General features: G+C 50.9%; 1 protein-coding gene across 1 annotated transcript in view; it reads right to left on the reverse strand.

Annotated features, from left to right (window-relative positions):
- The window catches only part of Kiaa1614 (KIAA1614 ortholog), a 30,812-nt gene extending 23,195 nt beyond the window's left edge, over positions 1-7,617 (reverse strand). Inside the window, exons 1-3 of the mRNA XM_051148326.1 lie at positions 7,381-7,617; positions 4,578-5,718; positions 3,829-3,892 (exon numbers count right to left, since the gene is read on the reverse strand). Of these exons, the coding sequence (XP_051004283.1) occupies positions 3,829-3,892; positions 4,578-5,718; positions 7,381-7,617 (1,442 nt within the window). The remainder of the gene's footprint in view (positions 1-3,828; positions 3,893-4,577; positions 5,719-7,380) is intronic.
- Between the last annotated feature and the right edge of the window lie 11,764 nt (positions 7,618-19,381).

Below are 19,381 nucleotides of genomic sequence, written 5' to 3' on the forward strand. Positions count from 1 at the left end.
TACTGCAGGCGCAGAGCAGAGCTTCCTTTGTGTCTGAATAACTGCATGGCTGGTGCCGGCTATGGGTGATGTGGGTAAGCAAGCACAGGGCTCAACCACTTTCAGTGACATCTTTCCCTGAGGGCACTCCTCAGTGACCTCTGTGGCTCCAAGAATGGCCAGTGTCCTCCCCAAGGCTTGCTGGAGGGCATCTCATAACTAACTCCCTAATGGTCTGAGCCCAGAAGACACAAAACATGGCCAGTGACTCAAGATGACCTCCAAGCCCTCTTCCCAGCTCCTCGATGCTGCTTAGCCCACGGGACTCAAACCATCCCATGTTTCCAGGAGATAAGATCATCTCTGTGTATGGGGCAGCGGCTGGAGCGGGAAGGAGGCAGTCAAATGCCTCTGCACTCACATGAGATCTCCAGTCCAGGCCACCCTCTAAGGATCGCCACACATTCCACCTCAGATGCTTGCAAGCCTTTCTGCAGCCTCACCCATCTGGAATGTTCCTCCTGCTTCTCTCCAGACCCTTGCAAGCCCACACAGCCTCTAGCTGTGGAGGTGGGGGGGGGGATGGGGGAGGGATGGCGCCCTCAATCAGCTCTTTTCTACCTGCCTTTGCCAGACATTTTATGAGCACCTGTTTCAGAATGGCATAGTTCCTGCCTCCAGGACCTCAGGGAGAAAGATACCAGTAATGGCCTTGGTGGCAGTAGGGGCAGGCAGGGCCAGTAGGCAGTGAGTGCTGAGAGCAAAGTGGGCCAATTCCATCTGAAAGCATACTGACCCGCACAAGCTGGCTTGTCCATCTTTCTTTTCCCACAGCGGAGAACATATCAGGCTGGAGGGAAGCAGGAGGCCCCAGATCCCCAGCCCGAGGCGTTGCTTATGGAAGGGATGGTCTGTGGAGTCTTGGAAAGGATTAGCTCGGGGCAGAGTTCCATAGCAACCAGAGCATAAGCCTTGGGGCCCGAGTGCAAGTCCTGACTCCAAGCCCTGGGCAAGTCAGTCACTCAGCCTCCCCTAGAAAACTGTCAGTAAAGCAGGAGCGATGGCTGAGATCTGTCCACAGATAAAGCCAGATGCAGAAGCCACATTTACACAGCACCTGGCACATAACCAGAGGATGAAAATGGCAGTTGCTGGCCTGCTCTTTCAACTGGCCACTGGTGTATTTTAGCACTATAGCACCAATCAAAAGCCTGGCCCTTAACAGAAAACAACCCTGGGGGTTGGGGACAGAGGTCTTCTGCAGCATTTGAGGTCCCGAGTCTTCAGGTGGCTCACTTCCATGATTGATTCCTTAAGGTCACCTTGTAAACAAGCCTGCCCAGATAACCCCAGACCCAAGCAGTAGCCTCTGCAATCAATGTCATTCCATGAACTTTCCACCTTGCAGAACAGTAGCAATTAGCATGATTAGGCCCATGTTGGGTTAACCTGGCTGTCATGGCTCTTTTATTGTAACATGAATTATTCAGATTCTAGACTTGACTGAGCAGGAAGCTGTGTCTTTTGCTCTTCTCGTCCTGAGGAGGTTTGCTGTGCTCAAAAAATGAAGTGCCATAGCACATACAGATGGGTGGCCACTGACATGGTCAGCTACAACCTCAGAGCACTCTTCCGGCTCTAAGCCCAGGACCTGAGCATTCTGTGGCGCTCCCGGGGCACAGAGGCAAGGGAAGCCAAGACTCTGGGCCATGTGGGTTCCTTCGGCAGCTGTAGCGTTCATCAATAAGTCCATCTCACTCAGAGGGGAGCCCTGCTATGTCTTGGGGCATCACAGCAGGGCTGGCACTTTCTCTTCCTTGAACCTGGCTATGTTCCCTGACCCTTCAGCCCAGGTGTCTACCTATCAGGGACTTGACTGGGACATGCCTGCAGCTCTATACCAGATACTCTAAGGATGAATTCTACTAGAACAGGGTCCTAAAATCGGTCCTTCTTTCTCTCTGTGTGCATATCTCCCCTCAGGCACACACATCAATTCATCATACACACACATACAAATATATGTGAATGATACAATATACATGCACACATGCCATTCTTGACCTTTGTCTGTCAAGATAAGGTTTCACTATGTAGCCCAGACAGTCATGGAACTTGCGCTCCTATTGCCTCAGCCTCCCAGGTGATGGGGCTCCAGGGTATGTGCCATCACACCCTCATACTTGAATTCTGACATATAGCCCATGGCTACAGATGGCTTGTCTAGGAGTCTAGTCTGTAGAGTTCTAAACATCCTCACCAGCATGTCTGGAAGTCCTTCCTTAGCCCTGGTCAAGAGGCTCCTTTAAGAGAACCAGCCTTTGTTACTTATTATCTCAGTGCAAGTCAAGGGTTACAAGAACTCTGAGCAAAATCCCAGCAGCTGCACTTCCTTGTGAGGGAACTGGGACGGGCTGAAGGGCTGAGACTGGGAGAGAGCAGCGGCGGCTGCAGGGAAAGGGGCTCTGTCTCCACAGCACAGAGGTGCCTTTCCTCAAGCTCTGTCAAGACAGCTCCACAGGGATGCAGGTAGAGAGGACAGAGGGAGCAGAGCGCCACTGAGCATCACAGTGGCAGGCAGGGCCAGATAAGGATGTGATGAGAGGCTGTGAAGAACAGCCAGGAAGGCAGGAGGAGGCCAGAATACACATGGAGGGACTAACGAGCCAGTGGTCCCTGTCTCCAACCCCCTCCCCACCCCAGCTGAGTGCAACCCTGATTACATGACTCTGGGCACCCTCATTTTGCTAAAGCAGGAGCAGAGATGGGGCTATCTTTCTCAGGATTTGCATGTTGAAATCTGGTGTGATGGGATTAGCAAGTAAGGACTCCTCCTCGCCACCCTTATAAAAGGGACACCAGAAAGCCTTCTTGTCCCTTTCTGCACTGTGAGGACATGGTAAGAACACGCCATCCATGAGGAAACAGGTCCCCACCACACGCTGACTCTTCTACCTTCTCGTCCTTGGGTTCCCAGCCTCCTGACCTGCAGGAAGGGCATTTCTGTGCCTTATAAGTCACCTGCTGTATTTTGTTATAGCAGCTGGCATGGACTAAGACAGAGGTCTTACCCGTGTTTTGGGGGAGGACAGGTCAACTTTAGTGGGGTACACAGGGAGCACCTTGACCAGTGAGAAGAGAGAAGGCAGACCACTGACGGCAGATATCACGAGAATCCCCTGAGACAATGTCATTTGCAGTTTTGAAAAGTGGAGACACTTCCGGTCCCAAGGCGAGCAGCCTCATGGTGCCAAGGCCCTAGCAAAGGCTGAGGCTGAGGCCAGCCTCTGAGTGGGCACCAGCAGAGGCTCAGACCCTCATGTGGCCCCTACCACACCTCAGGGGTATACCCTCTCCCCACTCCTCCTGCCTCAGGACACTGCCTCCCTTCTCCTACCATACTCTCTGGACACCAGCTTCCCAAAAACAGCGACAGAAGGGCCAGCACAAGCCTGTGGCCAAAGGGAGAGGCTGGAGGGGAAATCCTTGGCCCTGGTCCAGCACACTCCTCTGGTTAGGAAAAGAGAAGGTGGAGTTGAAGTTTTGTGCTCCTGAACTTTCCCCACGGAGTAGCGCATCCATGCCCTTTAGCTTCACAGTAACCATGGGAACTGATCAGACAGCTGTGACTGCTCAGTTTCTCCTGCTTTAGAGAGGTAGAAGCCTAGGCAGAGGGCGTGGCCTCCAGGACACGGGTGATTGCAAGGCTCATTACAGGGCCTCCAGGACGATGGTTGCCTGTGGCTCCTATGCACTAGTGACGGGTTCTCTCTCCTCTGGCCTTTGCAAGGTTTCCTACTGCTCTGGTGCAGAGTAAAGGTAGGAATGGTGGTAGGGAAGGGCCCTTACCTGCTCTGACCTGAGTCCTGCAGGGGGGTGCCCGAGTCCCAGTCCACGGCTCCCGCTGGTCGCTCTAGGGCCCAGAGCAGAAGCAGAGATCAGGACAGAGTCACCCGACTGGTGAACACAGAGAAGAGATGCTCTACTCCCTAATTGGGCCAAATGCCTGCACTCTCCACACTCACACACTGAAACCTAATCTCCAGTATGATGGGGTGAGACAGTGGGGGCTGGGACCCACGTTCTGGTCGTCTGAGAAGTGGAAGCACAGGCTGTCAGACAGACTGTGAGTGAACTCAGAGTAGACTAAGCGGATCTCACACTTGCCCTCAGGTAAGGTAAGGAAGAGAGGACAGCTTCTGGAGTCTGAAGAACAGACTGTGGTGCTCCACCCAGAGGGCAGGACGCTTGGCCTCTGCAGGGAAACGCTCCGGCCTACTAGCCCAGCAGAGGGCACTATAGTACACCAGGGAGTGTATGGAGCAAGACCATTAGAGGGAGTACAAGAGGCCACTCTGCAAAGAGCTACAAGGTACAGGAGAGAGTCACATAGCCTCTGTCCCCAAGCACAAAGGATGGCCTCCCACTGATCTGGAGAGCCATGCGGCTTGTGGCAGTTAGGGCTGCCTGTGAGTTATAGAGGACGTTATGTCCCAGCTGGACAGTGCTTATTCCGGTGACATTATTGTGCCCTCCCATCTTTCCAGCACCCTGCCATTTCCCATTGCTCTAACCCAGGCCTGCAAAGTGAGGCTCACCTGCTGCAGCCCTGTCCCAGGATGGAGTCCAGTCTGGGCTTCCCATCTTGGAGTGACTCGGTCCGGAAACCTTCAGCATCTCCTGTAGCAGGAGGCGGTTCCTCTCCACCCGGTCAGACAGGGGCAATGGATTTGCCCCAGTGCCCCGAGCCTCCAGGCCATCAGCTCTCCAGAGCATCTCTGACAGGTCTGTTCTGGGGACTAAGTCCTCCTTGGAGGTTAGGGCTGTGCTATCCAGATCTCTCTCTGGGATCATACCATCTCCAGGTGGGTGTGGTGGTCTTCTCATGCTGGCCAAGTGAGTGGTTTTACAGGGACCAGGCTCCAGTGGCTGGCCCGCACAAACCTGGCTGTTGGGGCTCTCTTGTGAAGAGCCAGACCCTGGTGCTGGGTCCCCTTCATGATCAGCCAGCATCCATCTTGCTTCTGGAGGCCACAGGCTTTGCTTATCCCAGCTCTCAGGGGTGGGTGGCTTGGATCCGCCATTCCTGGCAGGCTTCTTCTCATTAACATGGCTGGCCAGCTGCCCATCAGTAGGGTTCTGGGCATAGGGGACCACCAGGGCATCTGGTAGGCTCCAGACTGCTCCAGGCTTGCCTTGATGGCACGTGGATTTCGTGGGGGATGGACGCTCATAGGAAGTGGCACAGGGATTCGGTCCCTGTTTACCTGCTGTCATTTTCTCCTTCAAGTCCTTCACCTTGGACTCTAGCACAGAAGGGCCTTGGAGCTGCAACCTCCATGTCCCGGGAGGCTTGGGGGCCATTAGGTTAGGCATTCGGTCTTCCTGTGGGCAGAGTGTGGGCTTCAGGAGGGGTCTGCTGGCTGGCTGCTCAGGGCCATGTCTAGCCACAGCTGAGGTCATTTGCACGGGGCTCGTCCTGCTCCCTGACCTGGATGCTCTGCAGGAAAAAGGAGGAGCTGAGACCTTGTTCCTGGATGGCCCCAGTAACCTGCTCGGTCTGCAGGGTGTCCTGATACAGAACCCTGCTCGGATGAGGAACCTGAAGCAGAGGGGGCATCCTCTACACAGCGTGGACACACATCGGAAAGGACAAGTCACAAGACACAACGCACAGGTTACTCCCGAGCTTAGATTCTCCTGGCATGAGTAACGTTCCTTCGGGGAGTGAGGAGGGGACTTGGGGGGGGAGGGGTTAATTGAAGCACGGACAATAAACACCATTGAAGAAAATAACACTGCTTCCCTAGCAACCATTAACTCCCAATAGTCCCTCAGAGGGTCCGGGGCCTCATGGGTGCCGTGTTCCTAGCTTTTCTATCCCTGTGTTTAAGGTGAGCAAAACAAGGCCTCAGACAATTAACCCAATGCCAATTATGAACCACAGTGAAAGGCAGTGTGATTCGCCAGTCCTGGGTAAAGGATGGCTTCAGAGGAGAATAGCAGTGTTGGCTAATGGTTAGTACTCTTCCTCATGGGTAAAGGACCTGCGCCTCCAGTAGAAGGTGCTGCCCACCAGCCTCATGCCAGCCCAGTGCAAAAGCCTTAGACAAGAGTCAAGCTGTACTCAAAAGATGACAGTGACACTCAACAAACTGTCAGCTGGCGGCTCAGCCACAGACTTTCCAAACACTTTAACATTCTCCAAAATAATTCTGGAGAATTATTAGAATTATTAGAATGTTATTAGAATATCCTCTTTTTTAACAGATGAGGAAACCGAGGCATGGAGAAATTATGCCTCGTAGATATCATGGGAGAGCCACGTTTGTAACCAAAAGCTTTTCATTCCAGGCCCAGGGCTCCTCCAGAACAGTGAATGTTGAACTGCACTCCCTTATTCTTAGGTAAGACCTGAGCTCACAGAGGCCACAGGACTCACTAATCTTACACAGCCTCTGGGTGGCTGCGATGATTCCAATGGCTTTACAGAAAGTGAAGTAACAGCTGGTTTACTCACTGCACAAGCTACTGCGTCTTAGTGATTGCTCTGTTAGAATTACTTGGAGGTCACCCTGGTCTACACGTGTCCCATCTGAAGTAAACTCAGGGTGTAAGAATCCGTGCATAAGCTACAGATTAGGACTTAACTATTCACACAGAAAGGGTCCACCATAAGACAGCTGCTGATTACAATTCAATTTATATGCTTTCCAGGGATATGAGTATTTTATAAAGCAAGATACATATATAATATAAAAATTCACAGTAAATCTGTGAGGTTTAAGGATCATCTTTAGGACAGAAATAATTTCCTCTCCTGTAGTTCCTAGAGCAGCGGTTCTCAATCTGTGGGTCGAATATCATATACCCCACGTATCAGATAGTTACGTTATGAATCATAACAGTAGCAAATATACAGTTATGGAGTGGCAACAAAAATAATTTTATGGTTGGGGGTCACCACAACATGAGGAACTGTATTAAAGGGTCGCAGCGTTAGGCAGGTTGAGAACCGCTGATCTAGAATGTACCAGGCTTCTTTTTGCAGCTACCTCTTCTCCTCTGAGGTCCAAGCCAGAAGCCAAGGTTGCAATAGTAACATGAGCTCTTTCGTGAAAAGTGACGGTAAACTCTGGAACTGCGCTCCAGACATCCTAGTCCTCAGACCTTAAAGAATAAGACCCTCCCCTTGAAGGTCTCCGGAAGAGCTTCCGGGAAAACGTCCTAACTCCTAGCACCGATGCTCTAACTCAGAAAAACTGGAATGAAAATGGACGTGAAAGGCGGGCCTCCTTGACCCTCCGGGCTCTGTGCCGGTGGGAGATCGGGTCTCGGCGGCCAAGGTCCCCAATGCACCCCGCCACCCCGCCACCCCGCCCGGCTCCTCCCGGTACTCACTGAGAGCGGCGCGCAGGCTTCGCTGCCGTCTCCATCCCCTCCGTCCCTCGGAGAGGCGAGGCCCTGGCCCACTCTCCCCGTCCAGGGCCGCTGCAGAGTCCCGGGAAGGACTATCCCTGAACCGGAGCGGGCGGGAGTGTGGCCCGCAGGCCTCGCCCCGCCCCGGGGCCGCGAGGCGAGCCTGGGCTGGAGAGAGAGCGCGGTGCCCCAGGCCCCGCCGGGTGCGAGGAGCCGCATCGACCTCTAGTTCATGGCTTTGCTTGAAGGGGAAAGGCCCAGCCCGCGGCCTCGTGGGCCGGCCGGGAAACAGAGGGCGAGGAAGGCTAGAGGAGGGGCGGCGGAAGGAGCTGGAGGAGCCGCGACCTCGGCCTGTCCCCACCCCCAGCCTCCCGCGTCCTCCCGGGGTCGTGGCCGCTCAACGGGGCGCACGGCCCCCGGGAGCCCTGAGCAGCCGTGGCTCCGCTCCCGCCCCGGAGCGAGGGCCGCCCAGACGGCCGGAGGATGCGCCCTGAGTTTGGGGCGCACCAGCTGCTCCCGGGCCATACGCAAATGCGGAGGGGCGTCCGGGTGACTGCGGGGCGCAGCCAGAGTGCAAAAGGCGCCACGCTACAGCCGCACTGGAGCTTTGTGTAGAGATGAGTCGGTGGACTTCTCCGCAGGGCCGCCCCGTCGCCCTTGGGCGCCCTCCTAGGTCTTTGGCCGATCTGCTCTTTTAAGGCGGCAGGGTAAGCGGGAGTGCTCTGCTCACCCAGTCCACCAAAAAGGGCCCTTGCATTGGGAAGGGACCGGTTCTCAGGGCCTTGAGGGTTACAGAACAGACCTGGGTACAGGCCTCGGCTGAATCCATAGAGCTCTCTCTGTCTAACCAAGTCTCTCCTATGTCAAACCCCCCCCTCCCTTTTTTTTTCATCCGGGACATTTCAGACATCTCTGAAAATACAAAGTGCTCACTCTTCTTTCCTTTGGCCAGTAAGTTTCACCTCAAGTACTTAATTTTTGTTTGTTTGTTTTTGTTTTTCGAGACAGGGTTTCCCTGTGTAGCCTTGGCTATCTTGGACTCACGTTGTAGACCAGGCTGGCCTCGAGCTCACATGGATCCGCCTGCCTCTGCCTCCCAAGTGCTGGGATTAAAGGTGTGCGCCACCACGCCCAGCCCCAAGTACTTAATCTTTTCTGCTGCTACATGGCTACAGGAAGGGCTGGTCAGAGCAGAGCACAGAGTACGGGAAGCAACAGTTCTGCCTCTTCTGCTGGTGTAGGCCTGTAATCCCAGTTGTTCTAGAGATTCAAGTTCAAGGCCAGCCTAGGCAATTTAGTGAGACCATTTCTTAAAATGAAAAGTGGAGAAACGGGCCGAGGATGTAGTGCCGTGGTGGAGAATTTGCCTAGTGTGCTACAGGTCCTCAAACTGAGTCCAATGGAAACAAAAAGGATGCCGACCTCCCCTTAAGTGACCAGGATGGGGAGGGAGCACCTGGGCAGGTAACCCAGCCTAGATCTGAGCAGACTGTCGGAAACTGCCAGCAGATTGGCCCAGGACCAATTTAGGAACCCAAGAGGTCATCCAGGACATAGCTTGTAAGTGATCAGGTCCAAGTCACACAGCTTTGGTGAGCAGAGTCTGAGGTACCTTCCTACTGTGTTCCCAGAATAAGCAGTTCCTCGGAGGAGGCACTTCCTGCTCTGGTTTAATGCTGATCACACACAATCCAGTGACAACCCGGTCCATGGAGGGTCTCAGGCACTGCTCTAAGCACTGGACACTCACTCATCTTGCTACAGCCTCAGGCGTCCAGCACTGTTGTCCCTTTACACAAATGAGGTGAACAGTAAGAACAAAGCTAGTGAGTGGGGGGCGTCAAGGACCTCCATCAACACCCTGACCAGGGAGCTTGTCAGCATCGGTAGCCACATACCAGGAGATACTTAGTTTTGGTTTGGTTTTTTTCCAGACAGGGTTTCTCTGTATAGCCCTGGCTTTCCTGAACTCACTTTATAGACCAGGCTGGCCTCAAACTCACAGAGATCTGCCTGTCTCTACTTCCCGAGTGCTGGGATTACAGGAGTGCATGCACCACCACACCTGGCAAAATACCTAGTTTTTAAAAACTCAAGTCGAGGGGTTAGAAAGATGCCTCAAAAATATGTATTTAAAAAGAAAGAAAGAAAGAAAGAAAGATGCCTCAGCTTTCAAGGGAACTTGCTGCTGTTCCTGTAGAGGCCTGGGTTCCCGTCATCTGTTCGCGCATGGTAGAGTCAGTCGGCTGGGCTTGTTACCCCAGCTTTAGGGAATGTGATGCCCCCTTCTGACTTTCAAGGGCACCTTCACACACATGGCATATATACACAAATAAAAATTAAAAATAGGGGCTGGAGAGATGGCTCAGTGGTTAAGAGCACTGGCTGCTCTTCCAGAGGTCATGAGTTCAATTCCCAGCAACCACATGGTGGCTCACAACCATCCACAATGAGATCTGGTGCCCTCTTCTGGCATGCAGTACATGCAGGCATAATACTGTATACATAATAAATTTTTAAAAAATTAAATTAAAAATAATTAAATTAAAAAATAAACAATCCTCAAATCAAGTGGTGGTGGCAATACATCTTTAACTCCAGCTCTTGGGAAGTAGAGGTAGTTGGATCTCTCTCTCTCTCTCTCTCTCTCTCTCTCTCTCTCTCTCTCTCTCTGTGTGTGTGTGTGTGTGTGTGTGTGTGTGTGTGTGTGTGTGTGTGTGTAGCCTTGGCTGTCCTAGAATTCACTCTGGAACTCAGAGATCTGCCTGCCTCTGCCTCCTGAGTGCTGAGATTAAAGGTGTGTGCCACCACAAAGGTGAATCTTTAAGTGAATTCTGGGCTAGCCTTGTCTACTTGGTGAGTCCCAGGTCAGCCAGTGGTACACAGTGAGACCCTCTCAAAAAATAAATAAACTGAACTCCTCAAATCAGGTTGGGATGTAGCCCAATTGGCAGTGTTCCCCTAGCAAGCACGAAGTGTTGGGTTTGGCTTTGATCCCTAGCAGCACATAAACTGGGCGTGGTGATACATACTTACTTGACTCCTAGCACTTAAGAAAGTAGAGGCAGCCGTTGGTCATGGTACACGCCTTTAATCCCAGCACTTGGGAGGCAGAGGCAGATGGGTTTCTGTGAGTTCAAGGCCAAGCTGGTTTACAGATTGAGTGGGAGGACAGGACAGCCAAGGCTATACACGGAAACCCTGTCTTGCGGGGAGGGGAAGTAGAGGCAGGAAGATCACAAGTTCAAGATCATCCTCAGTTTACATAGGACATTCATTGCCAGCCTTGCAAACATGAGGCCTAGACAAAGCCTCTGATCAGGGCAGGAGAGATGGCTCAGCAGTTAAGAACACTGGACGCTTTCCTGGAGGACCTGAGCTCAAGGCCCAGCACCCACATGGCAGCTCACAACTGTCTGTAACTCCAATTCCAGAGGATCAGACACCCTCTTCTGGGCTCTGAGGGCACCAGACATGCAGTAGTACATAGACATACATGCAGGCACACACTTAAAATAAAATGAAATAATGATAGTAAACCTTAAATTATGTGTGGGGGATGGAGATAAATTTTTTTAATACCAAAATGTGCGGCAGGGGTGGGTGGTCCTTCCTCTCTGGATCTATCTGCCTGTCTTACCTTAGTCCTGATGTCTGAGGTAAACCCCGAAGACAGGTTAGGCCTCTTCCTGGGTGCTGCTTGCTATATATGGGATAGCACAAAATTAAGGCACTTCATCGGCTCTCCTAAACCTTTACAAAGGGGAATGGTGTGCCCCCGCCTTGGTAACGTGGGAATCTGGGGTACAGATTCATTGGCTTGCTCTGGGCCACATAGCTGGTATAGCCAGAACATGAACCCAGCCGCATCTATCTGGCTCCACTGTGGTCTGCTTTACTTCTTCTCCGAACTCAGACTCCCACAGGGCACCTGGTCCCTTCCTCCTGCAAAAGTTAATGATCTGTAAGGCAGATTTCTGGAAAGTTTCAGTGAAGGTTTAATGTTTAAAGGAACCTTGACACCCCCCCCCCACACACACACACACACCCGTCCCAGGCCTCTAAAATACAAACTATCACCTTCAGTTTACGCATTAAATTTGTTTGAGGAAGAGGAGGAGCCTCCAACCCTAAACATACCAAAGAGCAAATTCTTAAAATGCTCTGTTAAGTCATTTTGTCCGTGGGGGTGTGGTGAGGCGTGCCTATAATCCCAGCACTCAGGAACACCAAGCGAGTTTGACACTAACCTGGGCCCTAAGTAGCACGTACCAGGCCTACTAGGGATACACAGCAAGACATAGCTCAAAAAAACCAACCAACCAACCAACCAAGTTTCATCATGCGATCCACATTTCCAAGGGCGCCTTTCTCCTCCTCTGGATTCTGCTTGTTTCCATACACGTTTGGTGTGTCAGGGGCCTAGGGAACAAAACTAAACATCGTAGACTATGACCTTGAGGAATTTCCAGCAGAACTGAAGTGGGAGCGGGGACAGGCTACACACTTTCTGGGTTGGAGCTTTGCGTCAGTCTAGCACAGAGCGGTGTAGATTTGCTTGCAGGGCAGCTGAGTGCGGGGAAGATATAGTGTGGGAAGGGGTGTCACTCAATACTCTTGCTGGGCAATTTGAGGCATACACACAGGTCCTTCCAGCCTCCACTCTCACAAGCCGTGGCAGCTGCCCTCAAATCCCCACAGTGTTGAACTGCTTGTTCATCCCCTGCCGATAGCTCACTGAGGTTACGGGTGTGCACGACGATCATCCATAGCATCCTATCCTGGTCCGCCCACTCCTATGGCAGCACTGACTACACAGGTTTTCCCATGTGAAAACTCATGATGGTAGCATGATGTCTGATCCCTGAGTACGAGAGAGACAGACAGACAGACAGACAGACCTACCTACTAGACACAGATGCTTAAGGACTGCTGCTTGCCAAATAGACTTGGATTGCTTTCAAGGGCCTTGAGCATCCACTCAGTCCTGCCCTAGACTCTGAGAAAGGTGTTTAGGGGCCCGGCCAGGATGGGCATTCAGACTTCTGACCTCATGCTGGCTTAAGATTTCTCACATTGTCCCCCTTCCCCAAAAAGGCCAGGGATCACAGAGGGTGGTGGTGTCCTTACGCTCCAGTTCTAAGACAGCGTGGTGATTTGGAGGCAAAGTAGCCATCAGGTAAGATAGTGGAGAGGGGGATGAGGCAATGAGAGAAAGACAAAGACAAGCTGGAGGAGAACAGAAGTGTGCAGTCAGCAGTGTGGCCATTGGGCACCTCCAGATAGCTGCCATTATATTCTCTGCTATGCTTTCTTGCACACTACATGCACCAGTGCACACACATAGCTGTGTACACACATACTCATGCACAGGAGCGCATGCACACGCGCGTGCACACACACACACACACACACACCACACATACACCACACACACACACCACACACACCAGGTCTCCCATGCCACAGTGGCTGCAGCTAAAACCCAAGGAGAGCAGACATGTGGTTCTCATCTGCCCATACTCAGCACCTCCTGCTCCCCAAGATTGGCAGGAACCTTCCACGGGACTTTAGCTCCAGACCTCATTGGCTTGGCTGCTTCTCACCCTGAGGGGAATGGATGCTGCCTCTACCAGGCGGTTTCTCCCAAGGCAGAGTCTAATTGCAACTTTTTATTTCATAATCCTCATCACAGGGAGATGACTGGGATTAGGAAAGCATTTTAAGGCCCTGCCTCCCCTACTCAGCAAGATGCTATCATTAGCTTAAGAAAAGATTTCTGACCTTTAGCCTCTCAGTCAGTAGCACATCACCTAATCTCAGGCTACTCTATCTTCTCTGCTATTAACAAAAGACTCAGAGAGAAGAAAAACCTTGGAGCATAACTGACGTAGAAGTTGTTACTGTGATAGTTTTGACCTTGAGAAAAGACAGAAAATGCTCTGTGCTATATTACTAATTGGCTTAATATGTAGCAGAGACTAAGTAAAAACTATACTGGCATTCTCACACCAGTAGTTCAGTAGAAAACTATGACTATTTCAGGGAAAGCTAAAAAAGGTATATTTGACAGGATTCGACACTATGCTGAGGAGAGTCTGCCTAAACAGGATAAAAATATCTTTCTCAAATCCTCCATGCAACAGCCAACACCTTACAAATGGTGCACTCCACGGTGGCCCCATCAGAGGTCGAGGCTGAGTGAGGACTCTCAGATTCGCCATAGTCATTTTACGGTGGTCTGTAAAAATGTGTGATCCCTTAGAAGGTGCAGCCAAGCTCACCATGCTTATCAGTCGGTGGTGGATATGGTCATACTTTTTATGGGTTTTGCATACGTTTTACTTTGCTCTTATTCATTCCCTTCCCTCTTCTCTCTCTCCCCTCCCCCTCCTGTTCCCCTCCCCTCCCCCTTCCCCTCTCCCTCCCCCTCCCTCACCCTCCCCCTCCCTTCTCCCCATCCCTCTCACCCTTTGCTAGTCACCTCCCTCCTCCCAAATAACCCTCCTTCTTTACATGATTGTTTCCCATGTAAAAACTGAGGCAAATTGGACACAAGGTAAATGTTAAAATGTGATGTCCTTAAATACCAGCACTACTCAAATATGCAGAGCTGGAAGAAAAGAGTATGCAGGAATGCATTCAGAGTCAGGTTTGTTTGTGCGCAGCTGCAAAGTCAGTGCTCTAGAGGCCGAGGAGGAGGAGCTCAAGCTCAAGGCCAGGTAGGGCAAATGAACTAAAATAATAATAACCCATTTAGAAATAATCTTTACACCAGAAGCCATTTATAAGAGTGTTGATAGTGACAGTGCATATAATACATCTAACTGAAAACAGCCCAAACGCCCATGGATGACAGAACGATTAATTTTGTCATAAATATAAAATGAAATGTTGGACAAATAATGGTCACGATCAAACATGACAGAGCCTCACTAACATTTTGTTGAACAAAGTTAAATAACGCACACAAGATGGCTCAGTGGGTAAAGTGTTGACCACGCAAGCAAGAGGATCTGAGTTCGGATCTCCAGAAACCATACAGGAAGTTCGAAGTGGTAGCACAGGCCTGTAATCTAGTGTTGGGAGGTGTAGACAAGGGGATCAGAGCTTGGTGGACAGCCAGTGTAGCCAATAGGTGAGTCTGGTTCAGTGAGCACCTCAGTCTCAAAAACAAACAAACATAATGACACATTAAGATGGGAGGAGGTTGAGGAAGGCACTCAGGACAATCCCAGCTTCTGCACTTGTATTCATGAGCACATGACCTCACACACAGACTAAATGATACATCCCTTAAAGACTCATGCACATGGCCGGGCATGGTGGCACACGCCTGCAATCCCAGCACTCGGGAGGCAGAGGCAGGAGGATCCATGTGAGTTTAAGGCCAGCCTGGTCTACAAAGGGAGTATGGGACAGCCAAGGCTACACAGAGAAACCTTGTCTCAAAAACCAACAACAACTAAGATTCATGCATGTGGGGTACAACTATTGTGGAAAATGAGATCTAAGTGTCATTCTCCGTGTGAGAAGAGAAGGGGGGCTGGCAGCTGGGCAGAAGGACTAGAGAGTTCTAAAGGCAAAGGTGGGGCAGGGGGTCTAGCTCAGAAGAGTCCTGGGTTCCATTTTTGAATCTTAAAGATAGACACACACATTGCAAGGAGATACTTTGTAAAGCTGAGTGAGGTATTACCTTATGTTGTAACATATCTCTGTGCCTGTATTTTTTCACATTTTTTTTTTCTGAACCAAATTTGAAGCAAGCTTTAATTTAATACTGGCCGAAATGATGGACTCTGGCCAGCTCCATTCCTCCGTTCACAGAAAATGGCCGTTTTTTTCACAATTTAAAAAAATGCCTGGGAGCCTGTGGGAGCCATATGAATGAAGCCTCATGGTGGTGGGTGGGTACGGTGAGTACAAGCTCTTGCCCACCATCTTGCCTGAGGATGCTTCCTCCCACCTCCTCTGCCGGCCCCTGGGACAGTCCTCAGGCGCTGATCCAGCATCACATTGCTGAGTTCCAAGGTGAAAAGCAGCCGAACCCTGATAGCTCCTGCCATTCCAGCCCTGTTGCTTAGCACTGGCTCCAACATCACATCACCAAATGTGCTTTGAAGTAGTGAGGCCAGGCACGTCCTCTCTGTGGAAGTGGTCTTGTCTGGAGACGCTGATTTCTCTATCTATTCACAGTCACTACTCCACTCCATGTCAGCTCTTGACCAACACTGGCCTCCATTTTAAGCAGTCTTGGAGGACAGTAAAGGGAAATCTCTCTGGCTCCCAGGAGACCATGTGTGGGAATCCTAATTGGTTGTTGTTTTTGTTGTTGTTATTATTATTATTAACTTTTAATTTCTTCTCTGTGTCTGTCACTTGTAGCCCAGGCTAGCAGAAGCTGGCCTTGAACTCTCAATTTTCCTGTGTCTACCTCTCAAGTTCTGGGGTCCAGGCTTGTAAGACAGCACATCCTGGGCTTGGTGATTCTCTACTGACCACCTCCCCTCTTTATCTCTTTTTACAGGTGCACCGGTGGTATGACATCACATCTGCTGCCCCGCTGACTTGTCAGGGTAAGCTCGGGGCCTGGCCCAGGGGAGGAGAAGTATTTACTCGGGCCCCAGTTGGTCTGTTTGGGTTCTCTCACTTGAAGCTACCGCCAGGCCACCATATCTTGTGACGACTTTGTCCAGTTTGGCATTGGTCCCTTCTGCATCTTCACGCAGCCAAGCCCGACTGCTGGCGCTCTCCTGCGACAGGGACCATTTTACCAGGGTCACTGCTTTGCTGCAGCCACACCAGGTATTGAGGTAGCAGGAAGGAGGCCACCAACGGCCTCCCAGGGAGAAAGGAGGAGAAGGCCCCAGGTGAGAGGCTTCAGCCCACCTGAACACAGCTGAGGGCCAGCAGTGGGCGTGGACGGAGGCTGTTTGGGAAGTCAGCTTTTGCTTCAGTATTCTCTTGCTAATCTTGCTGTTGCTAATATGCGTTTTGAAGAGTGCCGACCTTCTGTAAAGACTTCAAAGATGGTTAGCTGGCCATCTTTCTCTCAAGGTTGTCTGGAACAATGCATTTAAAATGTTTTTCAAGACAGGGTCTCCTCTATCCCAGGTTGTCCTCTAAGTCACTATTAAGCCTACTCAATTAGCTAAGGGGAACAGTGAACTTCTTTTATTTTATTTTATTTTTAAAAGATTTATTTATTTATTATGTTTACAGTGTTCTGCCTGCATGTGTGCCTGCAGGCCAGAAGAGGGCACCAGATCTCATTAGAGATGGTTGTGAGCCACCATGTGGTTGCTGGGAATTGAACTCAGGACCTGCGGAAGAGCAGTCAGTGCTCCTAACCTCTGAGCCATCTTTCCAGCCCCCAAGGAACAGTGAACGTCTGATCCTTCCTCCTGCTCTGACCCGAGTGCTCAAGATACAGGCCTACAGCACTGTGCCTGTTTTCATGCAATGTCTGGCATTGAATCCAGGGCTTTGTGCATACTAGGCAGGCTGTCTGCCAACCAGCCAGCTGAGCTACCTTCTGACATTTAAATGCATGATTTTGGGTGGAGGGGCCAACCAGCAACTGAAATATAAGGGGAACTAATGAAAGGCTTTGGAATGAACTGAAAAGATTTGTGAGTGTTCTGTTTAATTCATCTTGCCAGTGCTATGTACAGGCAACGTTTGCCAGCTGAAGTGAGCTGGGTGGCAGGCCCAGGGCACTGCACGTTAGGCAAACGTTACCACTGAGCTACATCCGCAGCCTTTTTAACATTTACAATTTTACTTGAAGACAGGGCTTTTGCTAAGTTGTCCAGACAAGATGAACTCACTTTCCTGCCTTAGCTTTCTGAGCAGCTGGGAGTGCAGGAATGCACCCATCATGTCTGGCTGCTGTTTTATGATTCGAGAAACTTCAGAATCATAGGAAGAATTTTGCCATAATAATGCAAATTGTGTTTGGTGACACTGCTTCACCAATACTGACCTGTTTTGAGCGCTTTCCATTTGCTTATAAGTTCTCAGTATTTCTGATGTTGAACACTTGGGATCAGCTCTTGAACAAGTTGTAATACTTTCCCCCACCCTGAGACAGGGTTTCTCTGTGTAGCCTGTCTGTCCTGGTCTCACTTTGTAGACCAGGCTGGCTTTGAATTCACAGAGGTCCTCCTGCCTCTGCCTCCCTGAGCACTAAGATTAAAGGCATGTGCCACCGAGCCTGGCTCAAATTATAATAATTAATGGACCTCTCATTAGTGACTTAGATAAGGTCCGCACCCAGCATGGATAACGCCTCCTCCAGATCCAGATAGATGGAGCCTCCCTCCATAGGTCTTCCCACCTGTATAAGGCTAGCCATCCCCTGAGGCCAAGTGCAATGCAGGCAGTGTTGCCACAATAGGTCTGGAGTGGCTAGATAGTCAGGTGAGAGCCCTAAGACCCTTCACACCCCTCCTCCTCTGAGGAACCATCACCAATCACCAATCAAGAAGTCCATCTGTGCTGTGCTGTTCCTCTTTAAGCAGACACAGCTGAACCCCTGAGCATCTTAACAGTTTGGCTCAAGGGATAGTCCCACTATACCACACTCAACTCCCCCTCTCTTCTGAAGGGTTGACTGAGCCCTGGAGAAAATCTAGAGTTTTCTAGCTCTTGGGATCCTGTGGATTCAGAGTGAGAGGGACAGAAAAGAGAAAGTAAAGGCACGGGCATGCGGAAGCAGGGCTCCGGAGTCCACTTGCTGATCTTCAGGTCCCATGTGTGTCCTTCTTGAGGGTACAGTACCAGACCTGGGCCTTTATCCAAAGCATGTATTACGTTCTGAAAGATGTCACTCATGCCGGCGGCACATGCTTTTGATCTGGGCACAGCAGGTTTGTTCTCAGTGTGTTCGCCCAATGTTCATTCAACCTGGAAGCTTCTAGATGGTGCCTCCGTGCTCCCATCAGTGAATGGAGCGGCCATGGGCCTGCTGCTCTTCCTTCTGTGCTGCAAAGCTGGCTTTCTGGCCTATGGTGACATTCTGTGGAGTCCTTGCCAGTAGATCAAGCCCAGCACTCTCAAAGCTGAATCAGGCAGGTTGGACCTTGGTGACAGGTCCGTAAGTCTTTTTATTTTATTTTTATGTGCATTGGTGTTTTGCCTGCATGCATGTCTGTGTGAGGGTGCCAGATCCCCTGGAACTGGAGTTACAGATGGCTGTGAGTTGCCATGTGAGTGCTGGGAATTGAACCCCGGTCTTCTGGGAGAGCTGCAGTATTCTTAACCACTGAGCCATCTCTCCAGCCTTCAGTACGTCTTTTTTCTGTAGACTGTATGCTGTTGACCAATAGCCTGTCTCCTCTCTACTTTGATAGACACTTTGATCCTGCTTGCTATTGAACCAACACAGGCTTCCTGTGGCCTGTAAGCTAAGCCACTGGGCACTTGTCTGCTTTGTTATCAGTGATGGATGCTGTTTTATGGGAGCTAATGTGATGGGAAGACTTCTCACTGTATGCCCACTTCCGTTAAGTCTACCTACAGCCGTCTTCCCAGACCCCTTAAGACTTCCGGTTTTCTCTGACCAGTGTGTCAGACCATTCCTCCCCAGCCCTGCAAGTGTTGGTCTTTCCTCACCAAGTAGACGAGCCTGAGTACTACCCAACGCTTCATCCATACTGTTCTTTAAGGCTTCCCATGTGTGAATCTTCAGTGCCGCTACCAGCTGAATCTGTTCGTGGGAGCCTGGTGGAGAATGTCCAATCACTGGGCCAAAAAGGACTTCGTGACTACAACTGCCCAATACATGCCGGGTCCTACCAGACAGGCTTAGCAACATCTCAGGACACCCAAGACACAGGGCTGCGCACAAGCAGGCTTCAGGAGGCAGAGCAGCCCTCTGAGTCCCTTGCTCCTCTCTAGGGGCATAGCTATGAGTGTGGACCCTGTGAGGCCAGCTGAAGCAAAAGAAGAAAGCCCAAGATGGGTCAGCTTCACTTGTGGA

This window comes from Acomys russatus, chromosome 6, assembly GCF_903995435.1.
Source record: "Acomys russatus chromosome 6, mAcoRus1.1, whole genome shotgun sequence".
Taxonomy (NCBI): Eukaryota; Metazoa; Chordata; class Mammalia; order Rodentia; family Muridae; genus Acomys; species Acomys russatus.